At 40.3% G+C, this 21,243-nt stretch overlaps 1 protein-coding gene across 6 annotated transcripts in view; it reads left to right on the forward strand.

The window, feature by feature from the left end:
- LYPD6 (LY6/PLAUR domain containing 6) overlaps positions 1–21,029 on the forward strand; it is a 122,836-nt gene extending 101,807 nt beyond the window's left edge. For all 6 annotated transcript variants that reach the window (XM_027055816.2, XM_053215038.1, XM_027055815.2 and 3 more), the window contains 3 exons: positions 1,656–1,754; positions 15,988–16,118; positions 18,054–21,029. In XM_027055816.2, the coding sequence (XP_026911617.1) occupies positions 1,656–1,754; positions 15,988–16,118; positions 18,054–18,221 (398 nt within the window). In that variant the 3' untranslated portion in view covers positions 18,222–21,029. The remainder of the gene's footprint in view (positions 1–1,655; positions 1,755–15,987; positions 16,119–18,053) is intronic.
- The last annotated feature ends 214 nt before the right edge of the window (positions 21,030–21,243 follow it).

Here is a 21,243-nt window from a genome sequence, read left to right on the forward strand (position 1 = left end):
CCTCTATGGATGCTCATCCTTAAATGCCCACCAGGCCCTGCATGCGCCGGGCACTCTCTAGAGCATGACTCACCAGACCCCCCTGTGCCTGAGCATAAATGAAGGCAAGGATACAAGTACCTTTAGAGTACTTGTACTCTTCAGAAGGCAGGAAGGGCCAATTAAGGGGTGGAGAGGGGGAGGGTTAGGAGGGCCTCCTGGAATTACCCATCCCTCAGACACAAGCTAAAAGCCTGTAATGCCTCCATATCCACATGTGCCCTCAGCATGCTGCCCCGTGGACATTGGATATGGGCCCAAGACAGCCCTTAGGAGGGTCACCTCTGCACAGCATAGATTTTAGTAATGAAGACTCTTCTTAGCTGATACTTACCGTCCCCAGGAATTCTTAACCATATCAAGTCAACCAGATAAAGACATCAGATTGAATCAGAGAAATTGCCACTTTTATAGGTCAAAAATGGTCAAACATAAGGAAATTTTAATGATTCAACCTAATATTTATATTTACATATCAACATAGCTATATAAGTGGACACATAAAAATGAATCACTGGAAATCTAGTGTGCCTATTTTTTTTTCAATGTTTATTTTTGAGAGAGAGTGCAAGCGGGGGAAGAGCAGAGAGAGAGAGACGCACACACACAGAATCTGAAGCAGACTCCTCACTGCCAGGGCAGAGCCTGATGTGGGTCTCAAACTCATGCATAAACTGTGAGACCATGACCTGAGCCAAAGTTGGATGTTTAACCAATTGCGCCACCCAGGTGCCCCTAGAGTGCCTATTTTTAATTGAAATTTTTATTGAGACAATTGTATATTCATAAGCAACTATAAGAAATAATATAGGGAGATCCCATGTTTACTTTACCCACTTTCCCCCAACGGTAACATTTTGAAAACTATAGAATAATATCACAACCAGGTTACTAACATTGATATAGTCAATCCACCTGTCTTATTCAAACTTCCCCAATTTTCCTTGTGTTCATTTGTATGTGTGTGTATTTAGTTCTACACAGTTTCTCACATGTGTAAGTTTGTGTATCCATCACCAAGTCAAGACATTAAATAGTTTTAATAGCGCAAGAATCCCTTCTATAAGCCTCCCCTCCCCCACCTTCCTCTCACCCTGCCCCCCAACCGCTCCCATCCCTAACCCCTGGCAACCACTAATATTGCCTCCATTTCTAAAATGTTGTCATTTTAAAAATGTTAAATAAATGGAATTATACAGAATATAACCTTTGGATTGCTTTTGTTTTCACTTCGCATAATTCCCTGGAATTTCATTCAAGTTGTTGAATGTATTAATAGTTTACTTTTATTGCTAGTATTCATTCCATAGTATTGAGGTACCACAGTGTGTTTAACCATTCATTCATTGAAGGACATCTGGATTGTTTCCAGTTGTGGGCTATTACAAATAAAGTTGCTGTGAGCATTTGCATATAGGCTTTTGTGTGACTTTTAGTTTTCATTTCTCAGAGATAAATGCCCCAGAGTGTAACTGCTGGGTCATATAGTAGTTACATGTTTAGTTTTGTAAGAAACTGCCAGGTTTTAGAATCCCTTTTAAAAAATGAAAATGTCTACCTTCAGGATTCTGTGCTCAGTCTAAAAAATTAATTTTTTCTCTTGATCCTTTTTCTAGCCACACCATATCCTGGTGGATTTAAGTGTTTCACCTGTGAAAAGGCAGCAGACAATTATGAGTGCAACCGATGGGCTCCAGACATCTACTGTCCTCGAGGTAAACTCTCAGTATACAGATTGGGGTGCTCATGAGTGAACAGCCTTGTTGACTTTGATGCATAGGTAGAGAGAGGCATGCTTGAAATCTCAGCCACTTCTCTTGTCTAAGGCTATTAGTAGATCTCTTATCATCAAAGGTTCTCAGAGACATCAGCTAATCATAGGATTGCCCCCTTCCTCATGAAGCAGCATTGGAGTGCCAGTAGAGGTAAGTGCTGGCTTTGGCTGCCCTCTTCCCCAGCCAAAGGGAGGACAAGAGGAGAACAACCAGCCTTTTGGCCACTCTTTGAAGCATTAGTCATTACACAGTAACTTCCTTTATGTAAAGTTTGAATTGATGTTCATATAAAGATCCCATTTATTGCATATTTTGCCAGAGGCTTCTATTCTGAGACTGCATGAAAGCTAGAATTCTAAATGCCATCATTGCACACACACACACACACACACACACAACTCTGAACTATTTAAGCCATTAAGTTCTTTTTGAAGGAAGAGATAGATGCCCAATTGAAGCATGACATTTTGACCCAAAGGCCCATTTCAAAATGAAGTAGATGCTTCACATCCATATTTGTATCTCTTTTATCCTTTTGAATAAAAAGATGGTTATATTTAGCTATGGAGTCACTGTTAATTGGCTATTTTAATTTTGGAGGAGAGTCGGTTCATTTGATGGAGAGATGGTAAGGACAGAACATTTTATTGACAAATGTTTGAGTGAGTAGATGGGCTTCGCTGATGACTTAATCCAGTTGTTAAAATGACTGAACACACCAACCCTGAATCTATTATATTTTTACATAATTCAGGAGTCTCATACCCTAGTGGAAGGCATCCTGTCTTCCCTGGAGGACTGGACATTGGGAGAACATGGAAAGTGCAATTAAAAGACAAGTGTCAGCTGCCTAAGCCAGTAGTGTTTTGCCCATGAACTTCCATCTAGGCTGCCCAGTAGAAACACTTATGGATCTCTTCAAAATCACTGGTTCTCCCTAGACCAGTGGTCTTCAATCTCCAGCATGATCAGCATTCCCTGGATGGCTTATTAAAACACAGATTTATGCCTCTCCCCTTGCCCCATTCCTGATTCAGTAAGTCTGTGATGGGGTCTGAGAATTTGCATTTCTAAGGAGTTCCCAGGTGATACAGATGCTGCTGGTGCGGAGACCACATGGTAAGAAATGCAGCTCTAGGGAACTTGCATCTCTGAGATGAGGGCCCTGCGCTGGTGTAGTTCAGTATCACAGGTGATTCTAATGAACGGTCAGGGACAAGAACCACTGGGAGCGCCTCCCCCCACTAATAGAGAGTGAAAGGTACTGTTGTCATTTCTAGCTTCCTCTTGTTTACTTTTAGGTTGAGATGTTAATGGGGCCCCAAAAGACCACAGGGAAGAGAAAAACATGGAGATGCTAAAGATTGGCTGATTCACAAGCTAGATATCCAGCCATCCCGGTAATCAAAGATAAGTCCTGTCTGCATTGCCTTCTGCAGTCCTGTGCTTATTTTGGAATAAGCCAGTGTTTTTCTAACGTTTCCCCAGCAGAGTGAACATTTGGGTAGGTTGCTGATGGATTTGGTTTAACCACCACTTCTCAAACTTGATGGTACATTGAAATGGGGGAGGAGGGACGGGATTTTAAAACACTGATGCCCGGTCCATCGTCAGGGATTTATATTTAAATAGCACAGGGTATGGCTGAGCATAAGGATTTTTGAACTCTCCCTGGGTAGTTCTAATACACAGCAAAATTTGAGAACCACTGTAAACAGTGACTCTGGACAAACACAGGGTGATTTGCTTGGGTAGCCAATCAACTTTGGGATGGTTCCAGCAGGGACAGAGCTGGCAGATTAGCTTTTGAAACCATTGCTACAAGTCAGTCATATTCAGAGGAAATGTGGCAGTGCTTTCCTCGGTATTGCCTAGCAAAGAGGATGCAGAGGACAAGGAGGGATCGTGAACTGGTGCTCTCAGGCTTTGGGCCAGATTTCATAGAGGCCCAGTCCAAGTCTGATGGTGTGCAAGTATATCCCTGTCACAAAGGAAAAACAGGTGACCGGTAGCACTCTGTTTGAATTCCTCTCAGGAAAAGAGGAAGATCCTTTCTGATGCTTTCTTCAAAGGTCAAAATCTATTCTTCCAAAGTACAGATATCTGAAAGTATCACAGCGTTCACACAATTTCCCCCTTTCCCCTTTTTTCCTCCCACTTTTATCTTTTTGTCCTTACATTTATAAGGATAAATGGAAAGTGTTGCCCTGAGGCTTCATGACACAGAACCACCACGCTAGGCTTTTGGGGGGCATCATGCAGTGAAAGATAGGAATCTGGTTTCTTCGTTCAGGGAGCTCCCCAGTTAGGGGAGATAAGATCTGAAGGTATCAAATGTCAAAAATATCAGGACAAAAGCAAGTACCAAATGCAGTCTGGCATTCAGTGCTGTGGGAGCTTATGGGGACAATTACTCTGTGGGGACTGAGGTGGCCAGTGGCAGCATTGTGGGCTGAGAAGAGGCAACAGCCCTACGAGTAGGCAGCAGAAGTAGGATGTTGAAGAAGACGTGTCTTCTGAGAAGTCATGCGACTCAAAGGTACGGAGATGGGATTCCCAGGTGTGCTCCATGGACAGGGAGAGACCCGAACTGGGTACAGCAACTAATTTGTGTCGGAGAATAGTAGGAGCAAAGTGGTGGAGTTTGTTTATTTTTGTGAGGCCTTGAACATCAGGTAAGGAATGGGGACTAAAGCTGTAACCTGAGAAGAGACGAAGCCACGGTCAATTTTCTTCTTCCTCTGGGTTTTCTCCAGATTTTTCTAATGATGAAAATGGCATCATTATTATTAGATTAAAATATGAATTGTGTCTAACTACTGAAAACTACTGACTGACCCTAGATTTATTTTTTTCTGTTTGTTATTAGTTTGGAGCAGCTATAGGACTACCAACAGGCTTTGTAAGCAGGGCTCAGTAGCTGCTATGGAAAAACATCCTAGCTTTCTGCGATATTCCTGGGTTTTTGTTTATTTTTATGACACATTTAGCTAGGTTTTAAGTATCACATGATGTGAAAATAACTTGTTGAAAGCAAAAAAACCAACAACAACAACACAATTTTATGTAGGTATTTAATCTTATCTCCATGGAATAAGCCCACATTCCAAATTGCTCAGGGGCTCGCCTGGATCTTAAGAATTTTCTAAAACTGAACTCAATCAAATGGATGTAAATAGACACTGTTGTATTTTAGCAGCTGAGGTAAGCTTGCTTCCAGATTCTACAGACTTGTTGCGAATCATCATTTGGTAAAATAAGCATCCAGAAAGCTTCATCCTAACTAGAATCACTCTGTAGGAAAATGGTGGCATCAGCCACCTTCCTCTAGCTAACTCAGGTTCCCTGTCACTCTAACTTTTCAAGTGTGTGTTAGGCAAATATTTTCTTCTCCATCACTTTGTTATTGCTTCCAGCACTTAACAGACTCCTGACACCATACTCTTGCCTTAGAACATGAGCATTTAAGAGCCCTCCATAACTGACTCTCATTGTTTCACTTGGTTGGCTTCTGTTTAGGCTTTGGTCTCTGAGCACTTCCTGTGCAATAACTCTAGTCAGAAAGGATCTTGAAATTATATTATATGAGGGACCAGTTAAAGGAACTGGTGAAAGCAAAGAAGAGTTAATAACATGCCCTGAGTTCACAGATTTTGCCTATGTGCAAGATTAAAAGCTCCTTGAGAATGGGGCTGTCTCAGTGTTTATTAAGAGTCTCTGGAATTAAATGTCAAGTCAAAAACATTATAATTTTCAAAAAAGCTCATTCTGTAGAGGATGCCTAAGCAGCCAAGGCTTTTATGTTTCTTCTTGATTATGAAGTACAGATGCCTCTCTTTGAGGCAAAATCTTCCCTTGAAATTACTACTGATGCAACATCAGACCAAGAGAAATCTCAAGATAGAGGGACACATATCCTTTGGGTTCTGGCTTCTGTGCTGCTCACAGCTTTTCTGTAGAAGTCAAGAAAAAGCTGGACATGACCCTGGAGGACTCTTCATATGTCTGTCTGTTATCTAGTGTAAGTAGGAAATACATAAATGTGGTCCCCAGCATAACTGAAGACAAGCTCCATGGTTACATGTTTCCAGGAAAGACTTCTTTATTGTTGATTCTTTCAGATGGAGCCCAGGCTGAGACAGTTCTTGTGTTTTACTTTACCTGAGGGTGGATTTTTTTTCTCTTTTAGGCAATCTTAGGATATAGTCCTTCAGGGTTTCTACCATTCGATAGGGGTCTGTACTCTAGCTGTAAACCCCAGGAGGACCCCAGGCCTTGCATCTTCTTATAGTTTATCTGTTAACCTCTCCCAGCCCCGCCTCCATCCTGGGTAGAGAACTCAGAGCCTAGTGCTGGCTTTTGGAATTTCCTTCACTTTCAGGAGAGTTCATTTGTATATCTATAGAAAGTATTGGCTATATATTTTCCAATACTCTTGGCTGCTATGTAATGAAATGGTGTTCAGGTGATCTATTTTGTCATATTGCTAAATGGAAGCCTTAGACTTCCTCCTTTTTCTTTTAAGTAAAAATTTTTAACTTAAAGTTTAACATACATACCAGAAAGTGAATAGGTCATAGGTGCTGAGCTCATTGAATTTTCACAAACTGCACAGGCTGTGTGTCTGTCACCCGTGTTAAGCTACAGAACCTCAGAAGGCCGCCAGGGTCCCCCACTCATTACACCCTACCTCTCAGAGGTAACACAGTTGTGACTGCTATCACTGAGCTATGTATCCATGGAATCACAGAATGTATCCCTTTCTTTTTCTCATTTTCTACGTGAAATTCATCTATGTTTTTGTGAGCCGCATAGTTATTCTCTCAGATGTATAGTAGATCGTTATACGAATATGCTAAAATTCATCCTTCCACTCTCAATGGACGTGTGGATTGTTTCAAGGTTTTGAGCGTTGTGGGCGCACTTGTCCATGTATTTCGGTACATGTATGTGAGCATTTCCGCTAGGTCTATCCCAGTGGGGTTGCTGGGCATGCAGCAGGCATGCTTTGGCCTTACCGGATACTGCCTAGTCGTTTTCCAGAATGACTGTACCAGTTTATACTATCCACAACAGTGCCTGAGAGGGCCAGTTGCTGCACAGGCTTGCCAACACTTAGTGTTAACAGAGACCATGGAAGCTGGAAGTTAATGGAATGACATTTTTAAAGCGCTGCAAGTAAAGAACTGTTACCCTAGAATTCTGTACCGAGACGGCCAGCCTCACTTCTCCATATATCCTATCTCTCCCAGCTGCCTGCTGGCTCTGAATTCCTGTTTGTGCCTCCCAATTCCCTTGAGAGTGACAGAGGCTCTGCTCAGCTTCTTTGCCCTTAGCAGGGCTTTCTGCTTGGCTTCTCAGCCTTCATGTGTGCAACTTTTGAGTCAGCAGGTGCCTTGAGGGGAGAACAAGAATAGAATGTCATGCTCAACTCAGTGTGCTGTTCGTCTCGCTGATACCTTGCTCTTCAAATCCTATCTGCCTTGGTAGCTCACCTGTGCTTTCACAGAGATTTTTGTTGCTTTAATTTTATCTGGCTATTTTAATTTTATTCTGTTGTTTCTCAGTAAGAAGATACAAGCTAGTTCATTTCAGCTGGCATTGTGATGCCCAGATTTACTCTTTACTCTTTTATTAGAACTTTTCCAGGGGTGCCGGGGTGGCTCAGTCAGTTAGGCCTCTGACTTTGGCACAGGTCATGATCTCATGGTTCATAAGTTTGAGCCCCGTGTCAGGCTCTGTGCTGACAGCTCAGAGCCTGGAGCCTGCTTTGGATTCTGTGTTTTCCTTTCTCTCTGCCCCTCGCCCACTCATTTTCTTTCTCCCTCTCTTTCTCTCTCTCAAAAATAAATAGACATTTAAAAGAACTTTAAAAAAAAGAACTTTTCCAGTAATTTTTAACCCCAAAGTTATATCAGCCTAAACAAGATGGCTTCCTTTTGACACCCTGAAATCATCTAACCTACTGCAATTCAGTGTTTTTGCCCAAGTATTTTATATTAACATAATTGCCTCAGATAGGAAGCATCTATTTGATGTTTTTGCCTTATCACTTTTATTTTAACTACTGTCCTCTATAAGATCCTGTTTACCCTCACTGCTTTTGTATACCTCCCCAACCACCTTTTTGGTCTTTGCCTGGTTATAAGCACATAGCTTGATGAATTTCAAAGATTTGCTTTAAAAGAGAGATTCCTCAAGTTAATATGTGACCTGTCCTTAGCAGGTATGGAACTTTTTTTTTTTTTTTGAAAAAACAAGACCAAAACAAAAACCAAGATATCATCATGGAAGCAGCACTCTGATTAAGAAATGGATTATTTTCAGTAGCCCAGAGGCTTCTTACATGACTGCTTCCAGCTACTGTCTCTACCACCAAAGATCCTCTTATAGGCTCAGTAGTGTCCCCCCGACCTCACAGTTCACATGTGAAACCTAATCCCCAGTATTCCTGAATATGATTGTAGTTAAAGATAGGGTCCTTAAAGTAGTAATTCAGGTTCAATGATGAAGAGGAGATTAGGACACAGACTCGCACAGAGGAAAGACCGTGAAAAGATACAGGGAGAAGTGGCCCATCTGTGAGCCAAGGAAAGAAGCCTCAGAAGAAATAAACCTTATTGACACCTTAACTTGGACTTTCAGCCTCCAGAACTGTGAAAAAATAGATTTCTTCTGTGTGGGTCACCTAGTCTAAGGTACTTTGTTATGCAGTTTATGTATAATCTAGAATTACCCTGAATCTAAAACCAGACTAAGATAGTGCCAAAAAAACAACAAAACAAAAACAAACAAAAGCCACACAAAACCCCCTGAAATCTAATATTCCTTATGAATATAATCACGAACACCCTTAATATAATATTAACAAATAAAATTTAGCAATATATAAAAATAAGCCTGACCAAATAGAGCTTATTTCAGGAATGCAGGTCTGCTTCAATATTTGAAAATTACCCAGGGTAATCCACAATATTAACAGGCTGAAGATGAAAAATCATATGTCAATATCAACTGAAGCAGAAAAAGCATTTGGCAAAATTCAATACCATTCATGATCAACAACTTTCAGAAAAACAGTATGAGAGAAACTTCCTCAATTTGATAAAGAATATTTATTTCAAAAAACCCGTAGCAAGCATACTTAATAGTGAAAGACAAAATACTTCCCTGTTAAGATCAAAAACTAGACAAGGATATCACTTTCATCATTCTTATCCGATGTCCTACTGAAAGTTCTACCCAGTGCAATAAGGCAAGAAAAGGAAATGAAAGGCATACAGATTGGAAAGGAAGAAATAAAACTGTCCCATGTCACAGATGACACGATTTTCTAAGTAGAAAATCTCAACACTTCTACACAAAACTCTTAGCACTATTAAGTTCAGCAAGGTCACAAAATACTAAGATTAAGACACAAAATTCAATTGTACTCATATATACTATCGATTAACACATGATCATTGAATTTAAAAATATAATACCACTTATAATGGTTCAAAAAATATTAAATACTTGAAGGTAAATGTAACAAAACACATATAGGACTTGTATGCTGAAACTATAAATGCTAATGAAAGAATTCCAAGGAAATTTAAGTAAATGGAGAGGCCACGTTCATGAATTGAAAGACTCTACATGGTAAAGATGTCAAATCTGTCCAAATTTATGTGCAGATTTTACACAATTCCTATCAAATTCTAGCAAAATTGTTTGTAGTACTGGACAAGATTATTATACAATTTATATGGAAAGGTAAGAAACAAGAATAGCTGAAACAGTTCTGAAAATGGAATTTAAGTGGGAGGAACCAATCAATCCTCTTTCCAGAATCATCATATGGCTACAGTAATCAGGACTGTGGTATTGTCAGAAGGATAGAGACATAGATCAATGGAACAGAATAGATTTCAGAAAGAGACTCTCAAAATATGCCCAACTTTTTGACAAGGATACAAAATTCAGTTCACTAGAGGAAAGAGCCTTTGCAACAAACATGCTTGCGGGAGCATTTGGACATCCAGGGGCAAAAAAATGAACCTCAACCCAAGTATTACACTTCTTACAAAAGTTAACTCAAATTTAATCATAGACTTAAATGTCAAATATAAAACTATATGACCTTTAGGGAAAAAGCACAGGAGGAAATCTTCGAGATCTAAGGCTAGGCAAAAAGTTCTTAGACTTGATATAAAAAGCATGATCCATAAAAGGAAAACTTGGTAAATTGGATTTCATCAAAATTAAAAACTTTTGCTCTACATAAGACTCTGTTAATAGGAGGAAAATACCGATAACAAACTGACATAAAATATTTGCTAATCAAATATCTGACAAAGGACTAGTATCTAAAATGTATAAAGAATTCTGAAAACACAACAGTAAAAAAGGAAATGAAATAAGCACGAAAAGGACAAAAACCATGAACAGATATTTCACCAAGGAAAATAAACAGATGGCAAATAAACACATGTTCAACATCATTTAGCCATTCAGAAAATCCAAATTAAAAACATGAGATAACACTATATATCTATCAGAATGTCTAAAATAAAAAAAAAATAGCAACACTATCAAATGCCAGTAAGAATTAGGAGAAACTAGATCATACATATATTGTGGGTGGGAGTATAAAATAGTACAGCCACTCTCAAAAACATTATGGCAGTTTCTTAAACAATTAAACAGAGACCTACTGTATAACCTAGTAATGCCACTTCTGAGCATTTACCCCAGAGAAATGAGAACCTATGTTCACGTTAAAGCATTTATACAAGTGTTGATAACAGTTTCATTAATAATATCTGTAACCTAGATACCCTTTCAATGGATGAATGGTTAAACCAACCTTGGTACATCCACAGCATGGAATACTACTCAGGATTAAAAATTAACAAACTGTTGATACAATAATCCTGATAACTCTCAAGTGAATAAGGCTGAGTGAAAATGCCTAATCCCCAAAGTTTGCGTACTTTATGAGTCCATTTATATAACATCCCTAAAATGACAAATTTATAGAAATGGAGCACAGACTAGTGGTTGCCAAGGATTAAGGAGGGGTGGGAAGAGGAGGGACAAGGATGTGAGAATAAAAAGTGGACATGAGTGGTCCTTGTGGAGGTAGAAATGTTCTGTATCTTGACTGCATCCATATCAATATCCTGATTGTGATACTATAGTTTTGCAATGTGTTGCCATTTGGGGAAAACTGGGTGAAGGGTACATGAGATCCTTCTGTATTATTTCTTACAAACTCATGTGAATCTGTAACTATCTCAAAATAAATTTAAAAAATCAACCAGTAAAAAACAAAAAGATACATCAGTTGTCCTTCTGTATTATTTCTTACAAACTCATGTGAATCTGTAACTATCTCAAAATAAATTTAAAAAATCAACCAGTAAAAAACAAAAAGATACATCAGTTGTGCTAATGTTGAGAAACACTGATCTAGAAGGAAAGCCAGATATAACAAATGAGGAAGCTAAGAAGGCCTGTGAACCTGGTTGGGAGGGAAATCAAGGAACGGTTCACAGAATTTATCACATTTATATTGAACCTTGAAGAAAAGGTTTCCAGGAGCAGAAGATAGGGGGAAATTTTTTTTGTTGTGAGGAATGGTCAAAGGATATAACATGGTGTCTCAAGGTATCCAGTAGGCAATGAGGAGATAGTCTGGGGCCTAGATTAAGTGTAATGTTGAATAAGAATAAGTGCTGAGTTTCAAATGCCAAGCTCTGAGTTATAAATGTAATCAACACTTCTAGCAAGGAAGCAAAGCTACTCCTATATCCTCTTTTTTTTTTTTTTTTTTTTTAAGAGAGAGAGAGAGATTGAGTGCTTGCGAGCAGGGGAGGGATAGGGAGAGAGGGAGACAGAGGATCTGAAGCGGGCTCTGTGCTGACAGCAGAGAGCCCAATGCTGGAATCAAACTCACAATTGGAACGTGAGATTATGACCTGAGCCAAAGTCTGACGCTCAACTGAATGAGCCACCCAGGCACCCCTCCTACTATATTACTGGCACACAGCTTCAGGAGAAGAGAGAGAGTAACAGACCACCTACTGACCACTCCAGTAGGCCAAATAAACCTAGCAGTATTGAGCCAGGGCTGCTTGACAGCTAGGGTTCATTCAGGCTCTCATAGACAGTGAGTAGCATGATCTGACCTTGGTTTCAGCAATACATCGGATGGCTGTCTGACACCTGCATTAGAAAGGAGAGGTCAGAGACAAAGAAGACAGGAAATGATGAGGTCCTGCACTGGGAAAATGGAAAATGGAACAGAAAGATTAGGGTAATGAACACATTTCAGGGAACTTAAAGACACCTGGCTTGGGAAGAGAAGTCTGAGCTAATTCTGAATTTCCTAGTCCGAGATGGAGGTGCCACATCTCAGGACTCAGGATGTCCCTTCCTGAGATAAAAACACTGGAAAGATAAACAAATGGGGAGAGAGGAATATGAGTTATTTGAGATATGTGAGGTCTGAGGTGCTGCTTGCAATGTCCAGGAGATAGCCAGAGATTGGTTCTACAGTTTGGGAGAGAGAATCAGACTGAAGACAACGTCGGAGGTTGGATGAGGTCACTTCAGTGAGAAGAGAATAGGCTCAAGAACAGATCATGGGAGAATATCAACATTCAGGTTAGAGAAAGGGTTGGAAGAGAAGAGACCAGAGATGCAGAAAAAAATCTAGAAGACAAAACTCTGAAGCCCAGGGGAATCACGTGGAGGACATTATACATAGTAGAGCCCAAGAGCTGCAATGAAATCCTTTGGGGTCAGACATGGGAGAAGGGGATCCAGTGGGACACTTAGGCAAAGTCATTGCAGAGGAGGACTTGGAAATAGCTGGATGTGAAGGACTGAGGGCGCGGTAAGGAACCAGGCTGGAAGTATGCCACCAGATGCCACTGGACTTTCAGTTTTTCAGCATAATTTGTAATATTATGATTACAGTTATTTTCCTGCCACTAATTTTCTTGCACATGGTGAATTGTTCTCTGGCATCACTTTAATCGTTATATATGTTTGCAAAGAAACCAAAACTAGTAGAGCCACAGGGAATAACTGAGTGGCGGGAAAGCCTTTTACCAGAGAATTGGTCATTTTTAATTCAAATCATTTAATATACATGTTGTTGAAACTCAGTTTCTATTATTGGAAACTGAATATTTGTGGGTAAATGGAAATTTGCATTTTAGCTTTGAACGTTGTTTTGATTTCAGAACTAGGTTAAGGAATTTGTGTGTGCACGTGTATTTCATGAAAATTATAAATTTTGTGTTTTCCAATAGTTGATTAAGCTCTCTTAATGAGTTCTGCTTTCAATTGCATGCCTGTGAGTCTTCCAGAAAAATACTTTTGTTTCACAACCTCTGGGAATACCATGCTGTTGCAGAATATGAGATTTTAGAGGCCGAAACTAACCTGGTAGAAATTCAAATCCATCTTTTATCTTTTAGATAAAAGCCTTTGAAATCCTTTTAGTGTGAAGTTATCAGCAGGCTTGAGTCTCATATAACCTCATTACTAACCCAAGGATTATTCGGGATGCATGGAGAGCAATGCTCAGTGGCTGAAACTCCTTTTTTTATCAATTCTACAGCCCAGTGATAAGCCACATGTGGTCCACCTCGTTCTGCTTGGGAAATGCTGCCTGCTTGCCTTGGAGATCACAATACACATTCAAGGCTCTCCTAAGTTGTGCTCTAAAGAAACCTGTTCAACTTTATTTGAATATTTTCAAAACTTATTTAACTACAGAACCTTGTTTTACATTAACATTTCATAACTCACCCAGGGGTTTTGTAAGATAAGAAGTGAGATGGATACTTCTAAGAGACTGACACTTCGGATCTGAGGTTGCTGCTGCTGGAAATAATGGGATGTTCTCAAAATATCTTTGTTTTGAGGGTCAGATTTAGTGAGTGCAAGACAATTTTTTATCCAGCCTCATCACTGATCATTTTTGTTCCTCCCCCCTACCCCCCCCAGGATTTTAAGAATGAGCTTATTAAGTACTGGACTTTGGCATATCTTCCTCATTAGTTGTTATCTGTGCAGTGGAATAAATTTGCAATTAATAAATTAAAAGAGAGTTTGTTATGGGCATAAAAGTAAGAACAAAAAGTAGTTACATCAAGTTCACCAATTGTTAGTCAAAGCTTACTGAAGATAAGAGAATTTAATACTTGGGGGACAAACCTGATTTCCAAAGCTGAAACCATATAATGATTCACTTATTCCATAAATGTATGATCTTATCTGCTCCAATTTAAATTTGGAGCAGTTAAACCTCTGGCATCTGCTCCTGGTTCTGTATGAAGAGGAGACAGGAGATAAGAACATTCCTGTCTTTATTGCTTTTTTGAGCATCTCAAGGTGGGATGCAGTGGGAAAGGGGTGCCTGTCATGGCCATAAGTGTCCAAGTCTGCTATCAAAGAAGTAAACCAGTCTTCTTTGGGAAATGTGGTAAATCCCTCAGGCCACTGGCCTCCATTTGTTAAAACCTGTCACAGGCTTAAAATCTTTTTTTAAAAATCAGAGGAGAGCTGCCACCTGCTTCCCATCAGAAAAACAATCACTCCAATTCTAAAATATTTTAGGCTTTGGGAGAATCATTTCCAGGTGCAAAATTGTCAACTTTTCCTGTGAGTTCATAGGGTGGCTGTACTTACTCGACTCCCCAAGAGCTCTCCAGGACCCTGAGCTAGCTAGGACTGCCTTGACCTGATTCCCACCAATAAAATTCTGGTCAGGGTACAGTGTGGGAACAGCATTTTGGGGAGGGCATTGACCAGACTCAGCCCAAGTACACCCACCAGTAGTGTAACCATTAAGAAAATCTCTGTCCATAGTGAGACTCAATCAGAGGTCACTCAGGTTCCTGTCAGGTGGGGAGGGGGGTGTTAGGAAGATTATTAAAACCCCTGGATTTTTATGACTCTCAAGATGTGTCAGTGTGGTCTGTATTAGCTCATTCTCAGGGCCTAAAATTCTCAAGCTTTCTTCTTTGGACATTAGTACTTTGGCTAAAAGCTGCCAAAATTGTGACAGAATCTGGTGGGGGGAATTTTTATTGCCTAATAAATAATATCATAGAAGGTCATAATTCCATATTAGCCACTAAATATCCAAAATGTATAAAGCATGCAAAGTGGAATCCAAGATATGGATGAAAAACAGCTCAGTGACATTTCTTAAGAATTATTCATTCTCTTTTTCATTCTGAAAGTGGAGCAGGAACACTCTCCTAAATCCCAGGCTTAGAAAGCTGAACACTGCCTAGAGGCCTTAAAGAATTACTTTGACAAAGCCATTTTTCTTTAGTCTTTAAATTTGAAAGAGAAAAATTCTCCATGGTAGTTTGGAAGAAATCTTAAGTTTTTGGATTCCTAAGACCTGGAGGGATGTCTAGAAACTTACATCATGGTCGGTCTTCATCTGCCATTTTAGAAGACACTGAAATCATACTAGGGAGAAATGATGCCCTTCCATTTCGGAACACCTTCATTATTGACTTAGTTTTCTTCTGTAATAAATTCCAAGATCTAGCTATGCTCATTGTCAAGAAGTTCTTTCTTTTGGATAAAGTCATTTTCTGAAGATAAAATGAATTGGTTTTTAATTATTCAGCCCTTACTTGGGAATAGCTCTTTCCAAAGCACGCACACACACACACACACGCACACACACATGTGCCTCTGCTATAGTCTTTTAACTCTTTGAAGACCATTGTTACCTGCCTAACTTTTTGTTTTTAAACCCTGTGTTCTTTGAACTTTTCATCCCTTTATCTTCCCCCAAATTTCTGATTCTCATATCCTAATCGTCCCTCCAGACCTCTCCTTCCCTAAAAATAAAAAGCAATACAGTGGCAAAATTTGTTGAAAGGCAAAGAGTCATACCGCTGTATCTTGGTTTATGGGGATGACGACGGGCCAAGAGACCAATATTCTTCAGAAGGCTCTCTTCCTACCATGGCGAAGCGCATCTCTCCAAGGACGTCTTTGGGATTGGACGTAAACTCAACACAGTGTACATCTCTTGTGCTGTTAAATCTCTTCAGGACTTGTAATGTTGACCCTTCTGTTGTTTCGCTTCCAGGCAGGTCGGGTTAACATTTCCCATCTCAATTGAAACATATTTTTTCTCTGTTGACAGAGACCAGATACTGCTACACTCAGCATACAATGGAAGTCACAGGAAACAGCATCTCTGTCACCAAACGCTGCGTTCCACTGGAAGAGTGCTTGTCCACTGGCTGCAGAGATTCTGAGCATGAAGGCCACAAGGTGTGGGCAACAAAGCAAGTGACCGGTACAGCATAGTTAGTCTTCCTCCACCACAGATGCGCGCCCATGCTCATGAGCCAATTCCCACTCCCTGGTGTAACCTGGCTTTTGAGTACTTTTATACCATTATGAGAAGATTCTCCTTTCCTGTTTGCTCTAAAAGAATAAAAATTTACAGCAGAGCATAGGAAAACCGGTTTAATTATGTAAACACAACACCAAGAAGATATTGAAAGTTGTAATCCCTTCCTTTCCTCAGAAGAAAGTAGTAAAGCCATTGGAAGGAAGAGGAATGAGGGATCAGTTACATCCTCACGATAAAGCATTGCAGATGTAGCAACAATTCATTCAGCTGAGGATGGCCACGGCAGTTGAGCATCAATAATTATCTGTGAAGTGAGGCTCATGTCTTTATTGGAATGCTGATTTGGGGAAGGTATCCATTGGCTCCTGAATAATTTGATTAGGTGATCAGAGAACCATCTCCTTGTGGGTTGGCTCCCTCTTAAACTCTATCTGGTGCCTATATGAAAGCACTCAGTATAAAGTGAACTTCAAGTGCAGCCCTGAAGGAGAATATAAAGAACCAGAGAAATGCAGCCTGACTTGTGGTTGGAGTGGAGAATGCCCCCGACTCTCCTGCTGATGGTTCAGAGCTGGCTCCACATATAATCTTGTATATCAGGCAGGCCTTGGCCTTTATTTGGAGTTGGCTCACTTCTCCCCATCAGGCTGCCTTCCTGGTGTCAGAAGCAACTTCTACTCTCAGTACCCTGGAGCGGCACGTTTAGTAGGGGCTTCAAGAAGACACGTAACTTTCAAGCAACTTGTGAAATACAGTAAGAATTAAATTTTAAAATATAGTATACCAACTTGATCCTGGCTTGAAATATAAAAGCTATGTTCAAGGGTTTTACCTACCTCTCATCCCACTCCCAGAAAGCTAGGCTCTCAGGCCTTATTGTGCTGCTTTACCATGGATCAAGTTAAAGATCAGAGAAGTTACATCATGTGCAAAGGTCACACAGCTGGTAATTCTGTCTGGCAGAATTCAAACTCACTTCTGACCTTCAGTTTCTCTCCTCAACATTATAATGTCTCCCTAGCCCATGTCAACTGTGACAAGACTCAAATCCCTGCAGGATAATGACTGAATAGGATATTTGCCATCAGACAATTTTTCAAATATTATGGTGCATATGGGCCACTCGAGGATCTTGTTAAAATGCAGATTCTGATTCACTAAATTTGGGGCGAGGTTTGAGATTCTGCATTTCTAATGGGCTCCAGGTGATGTGGAAGCTGCTAATCTGTACTTTGTGTAGCCATGGCCCCAAGTAATTTCTGTCAACAATCCTTTAGATTTCTTTCTTTCTTATGGTCCATGAATAAAGTTGGATAAAGCAGGAGTAATTGGATTAATGCAAACCCTTCAAACTTTAACTCACCCACAAGAATGGTGATAATTATATGGACAGTTCTAATGAAAGCAAATAGTTCAGTTTAAGTTGGGTTGTTTCCACTTCATGTACACTGTGAAAATTTGGCAAGTGAAAGTTTACCCTCTGAACAGCTTCCCCAAGTAGTCAGAAAGGGTTTCTTTGAGATAGGAAGGTATTAGAATCCCCATTACCCAGATGGAAAAGCTGAGACCTAGGAAGGTTATAAAACCATGTAATAAGCATGTGATGGGATGTCAAAAGCAGAACTCATGTTCCTGGAAGCTGAGTCCAGGGTTTTTTTTTTTTTGGCCACATTGCTTCCAGATGAAATCTCATCCCACTTCCTTAAATGCAGGGTCGGTGCCTCTTTTGTAGAACAGGTCACTTTCATTTCAGTCTTACTGTGAGGGAGACAGTTCCTTCCAAATTCCCTGCCTCCTTCCAAGATCTGCTAGCTTCTCATCACCCTTCTGTTTCTCTTCCTTTCTTTCAGGTCTGCACTTCCTGTTGTGAAGGAAATATCTGTAACTTGCCACTCCCCCGAAATGAAACCGATGCCACATTTGCCACAACATCACCCATAAATCAGACAAATGGGCACCCACACTGCATGTCAGTGATCGTGTCCTGCTTGTGGGTGTGGTTGGGACTCACATTATAGCAGCTCAAAGACGCCATGTATAGTAGCAATCCATGGGGATCTCCATGGTCCATAGTCATGCATGAGTCGTTGGCTTGACAATAGTTACACATGGGAAACCACAACACTCACAGATGTCTTCACAGCCAAGCATCGCCATTTACCATGAGGAACAAGCGTTGTGTCAGTGTAGTCATTTCAAGTCCAAGACCTCATCAAAGCCAGCCTGCCCCCAAAATAGACCCTGAGTCGTATACCACGAACCTTTCTTTTCACTCCAGGAAATAGTTCTGCATTTATTGATGTCTGAGTCTCTTTATTTGGAATACATGCATGAGCCACAAGAGGTCTTGGGACCCTTGAGATGTTAGATGATATGTTATGTGGACATGCATAGATGTGTGTGCTTCAGGAAAAAGGTAAAGACCACTGGTTTGGATATGACTTTATTTATAGCTTTAGAATTTTAAAACTTTGATTCCAAAAGGAACAGACTGTTTCCTTGGAGACTCTGACTGAGTCCCTAAAAAAGTAGTATGCAGTTGTCCAATTTAATTTTCCCAACATTTTTCTCCCAATGGTGGGAATCCTATTCCCTCTGCTCTCTGTGGGAAATAAAAGGCAATCATAAATTTGTTGTATAGGGGGAGGGCTAGCTGGAGAAATATTTTTCCCAACTTAATGGAACTATTATCCATAAAGTACCTTGCATAGCCTTGCATTAAAATTGGTGAGATTGACCTTGATTTGGCACCTCATTTTGCTCCATGAGATCCTGGGTTCTACCTGGGCCAAAGGGTATCCAAAGAGTCCCAAACCAGGATGGAGTTTTCTCCAGTCATGGGTCTATTCAGGCATAGATAATCTAAGGAGAGAGAGGATATCAGAATGAAAGGAAAGAGACATGTGCAGGTTGGCCCGAGTTCACCGCGAGGGCCCAATCAGTAGCTTAGTCAGATTGTCCTTCTGCACTTCATACTGCCAGAGAGCCCTCGGGGTTCTTCCTCTTTCAAATCCTCAGTGACTTTAGGGAGAAGGTTCTACACTACATTATCTCAAGACTGATAGGGAAGGAAGACATAATATCCTAGAATGAGAAGGAGTTAAGCCAGTTGGGTGATGGTGAGACTAGTAAGGAGACCCAGGGGGAGTTTTTCTTTTAGGTGATTGCTTTTGAAGTAGATGGTAAAATTTTTGCCATCCTTCCTGTATTTTTTGGCCTGAGTTACAGCTTTTTCTTCTTCCTTGTAAATCATTTATACAATATTTATTTTTGTATGGGGTAACTAGAAACTAAAATATATTGTAAAATATTCTTTATTCTAAACAAAATGACTGAATTAGAATACTTATTTTTCAACAGTGGTAGAGCCTGTAATATATGTTTGTTGAAGGTTATCTATAATACTTGCACCAGTGTTGAAAAATATTAACTTATGTTTGAGCAGGAGTAATGTGTTGGCCTCAAGGGTTTCACTCATTGTTTCGTCAGTGGTGTTGTCCCAGAAATGTTCAGGTGGTGACGATCACTGGTATGAGTTTCTCTGCAGGGTTATGGGGCATATTTTCATGAAATTTGGTGGAGCCATTGCTGATAAACAGGAGAGCATTGTCAGGGTCCATCTGCCCTGCACTGGAAAATGTCTGTGGCTCATAAAATGAGGCCCCCTCAGGGATTACCAAATATGAACTGAGAGCGGTAACTGATACAAAATAATCTAAATTGCATCAAATGGCCTTAAATCAGAGTTTGGTAGGCTTATCAATACTTTGCTTATAACTGGGGTGAGAGAAGTAGAGGGAGAGAAAGCAAGATATTTACTAAGCACCTCTTATGTGGCAGGCACTATGCTAAGCACTTTATATATGTATGTATGTATTAAGTCCTGTAAAACCTGCAAGCACCCTGAAAGGAATATTACTAGTATTTTCACTTTACAGATGAAGGTACTAAGGCTCTAAGAAGCTCAATAACATGAAGCCTTTTCCTCCCTATTTAAGTTATATAGGTTGAGGTGGGATTGAAGAGTGCAGGGACAATGGAATTACCACCCCTAGGAAAACTTCCAGACCTGACCATGGGAATTTGACCCTCTGATCATGTGGAGTTTGTCTAGTCCTGCCTCTGCAGGATGCCATTTGTGTGGGTCCCCTAGATGGTGTTTTTTCTTTAAGGGGTGGAGGTACAGCTTCCTAGTTCATTCCTCTTGCTAAAAGAGGTAACAGGTCAATTGCTAGAAATGCTTTAAGACAGTGAAAACTTGATGTTGTACATATCTACAAGTACCATTTTTTGTGCATGGCCACTCTCCACTGATACCTGCCAAGTACTGCATGCAATTTGAGTGAGAGACAGAATCCAAATGCTGGTTCTTAATCATAAAGTGACCACTCCAGAGCTTCCCTGTCTGGTGTGCAGGGACCAAGTCCACAGTGATGTGAACTCATCTGCCACCCGGGGGATCACTGCAAACTCTACACAGATTTGACTGCATGCACCTTGAGTGCCTGTCAGAATGGCTGACGTTTCATTCTCTTGAAAGAAAGTGGTTGGCTCACCTTCCCCAGCCTCAAGAAGCCAAGGAAGGGCCATTCGTGTGGAAGGCCCAGGACTGGTCATCCATCTGACTTTTATACCACATTAAACTTTCCCTCAGATCCCACCATTGGTGACGGCTTGAAGTGCAAACAGCCATGATGTGTACATTAACCTATGTGCCACTTATTTATTTTCAGACTCCCCATAGCATTCATGTCAATAGAGATTAATGCCTAAATTTTGTAAATATTGTACATTTTGTAAATCAATGAATAAAGGTTTTAAGTGTATCTCATCAGGCTCCTCCCTGTAAATGTACATGTCAATCAATGATTAAGGCATTCAGGTTATGTATAAGGCGTAGGGCTTAGGATCACAGGGAACTTCCTTCCAAGAGCACATTTTCTCGTTGTACAGACAAGACATACACGCATGAAAAGATACAAGACAATTCACTCATGCCAAATGATTCATGTAGACAGTAAGTGCTGCAGAAAATCAAAG

This window comes from Acinonyx jubatus, chromosome C1, assembly GCF_027475565.1.
Source record: "Acinonyx jubatus isolate Ajub_Pintada_27869175 chromosome C1, VMU_Ajub_asm_v1.0, whole genome shotgun sequence".
Classification (NCBI taxonomy): Eukaryota; Metazoa; Chordata; class Mammalia; order Carnivora; family Felidae; genus Acinonyx; species Acinonyx jubatus.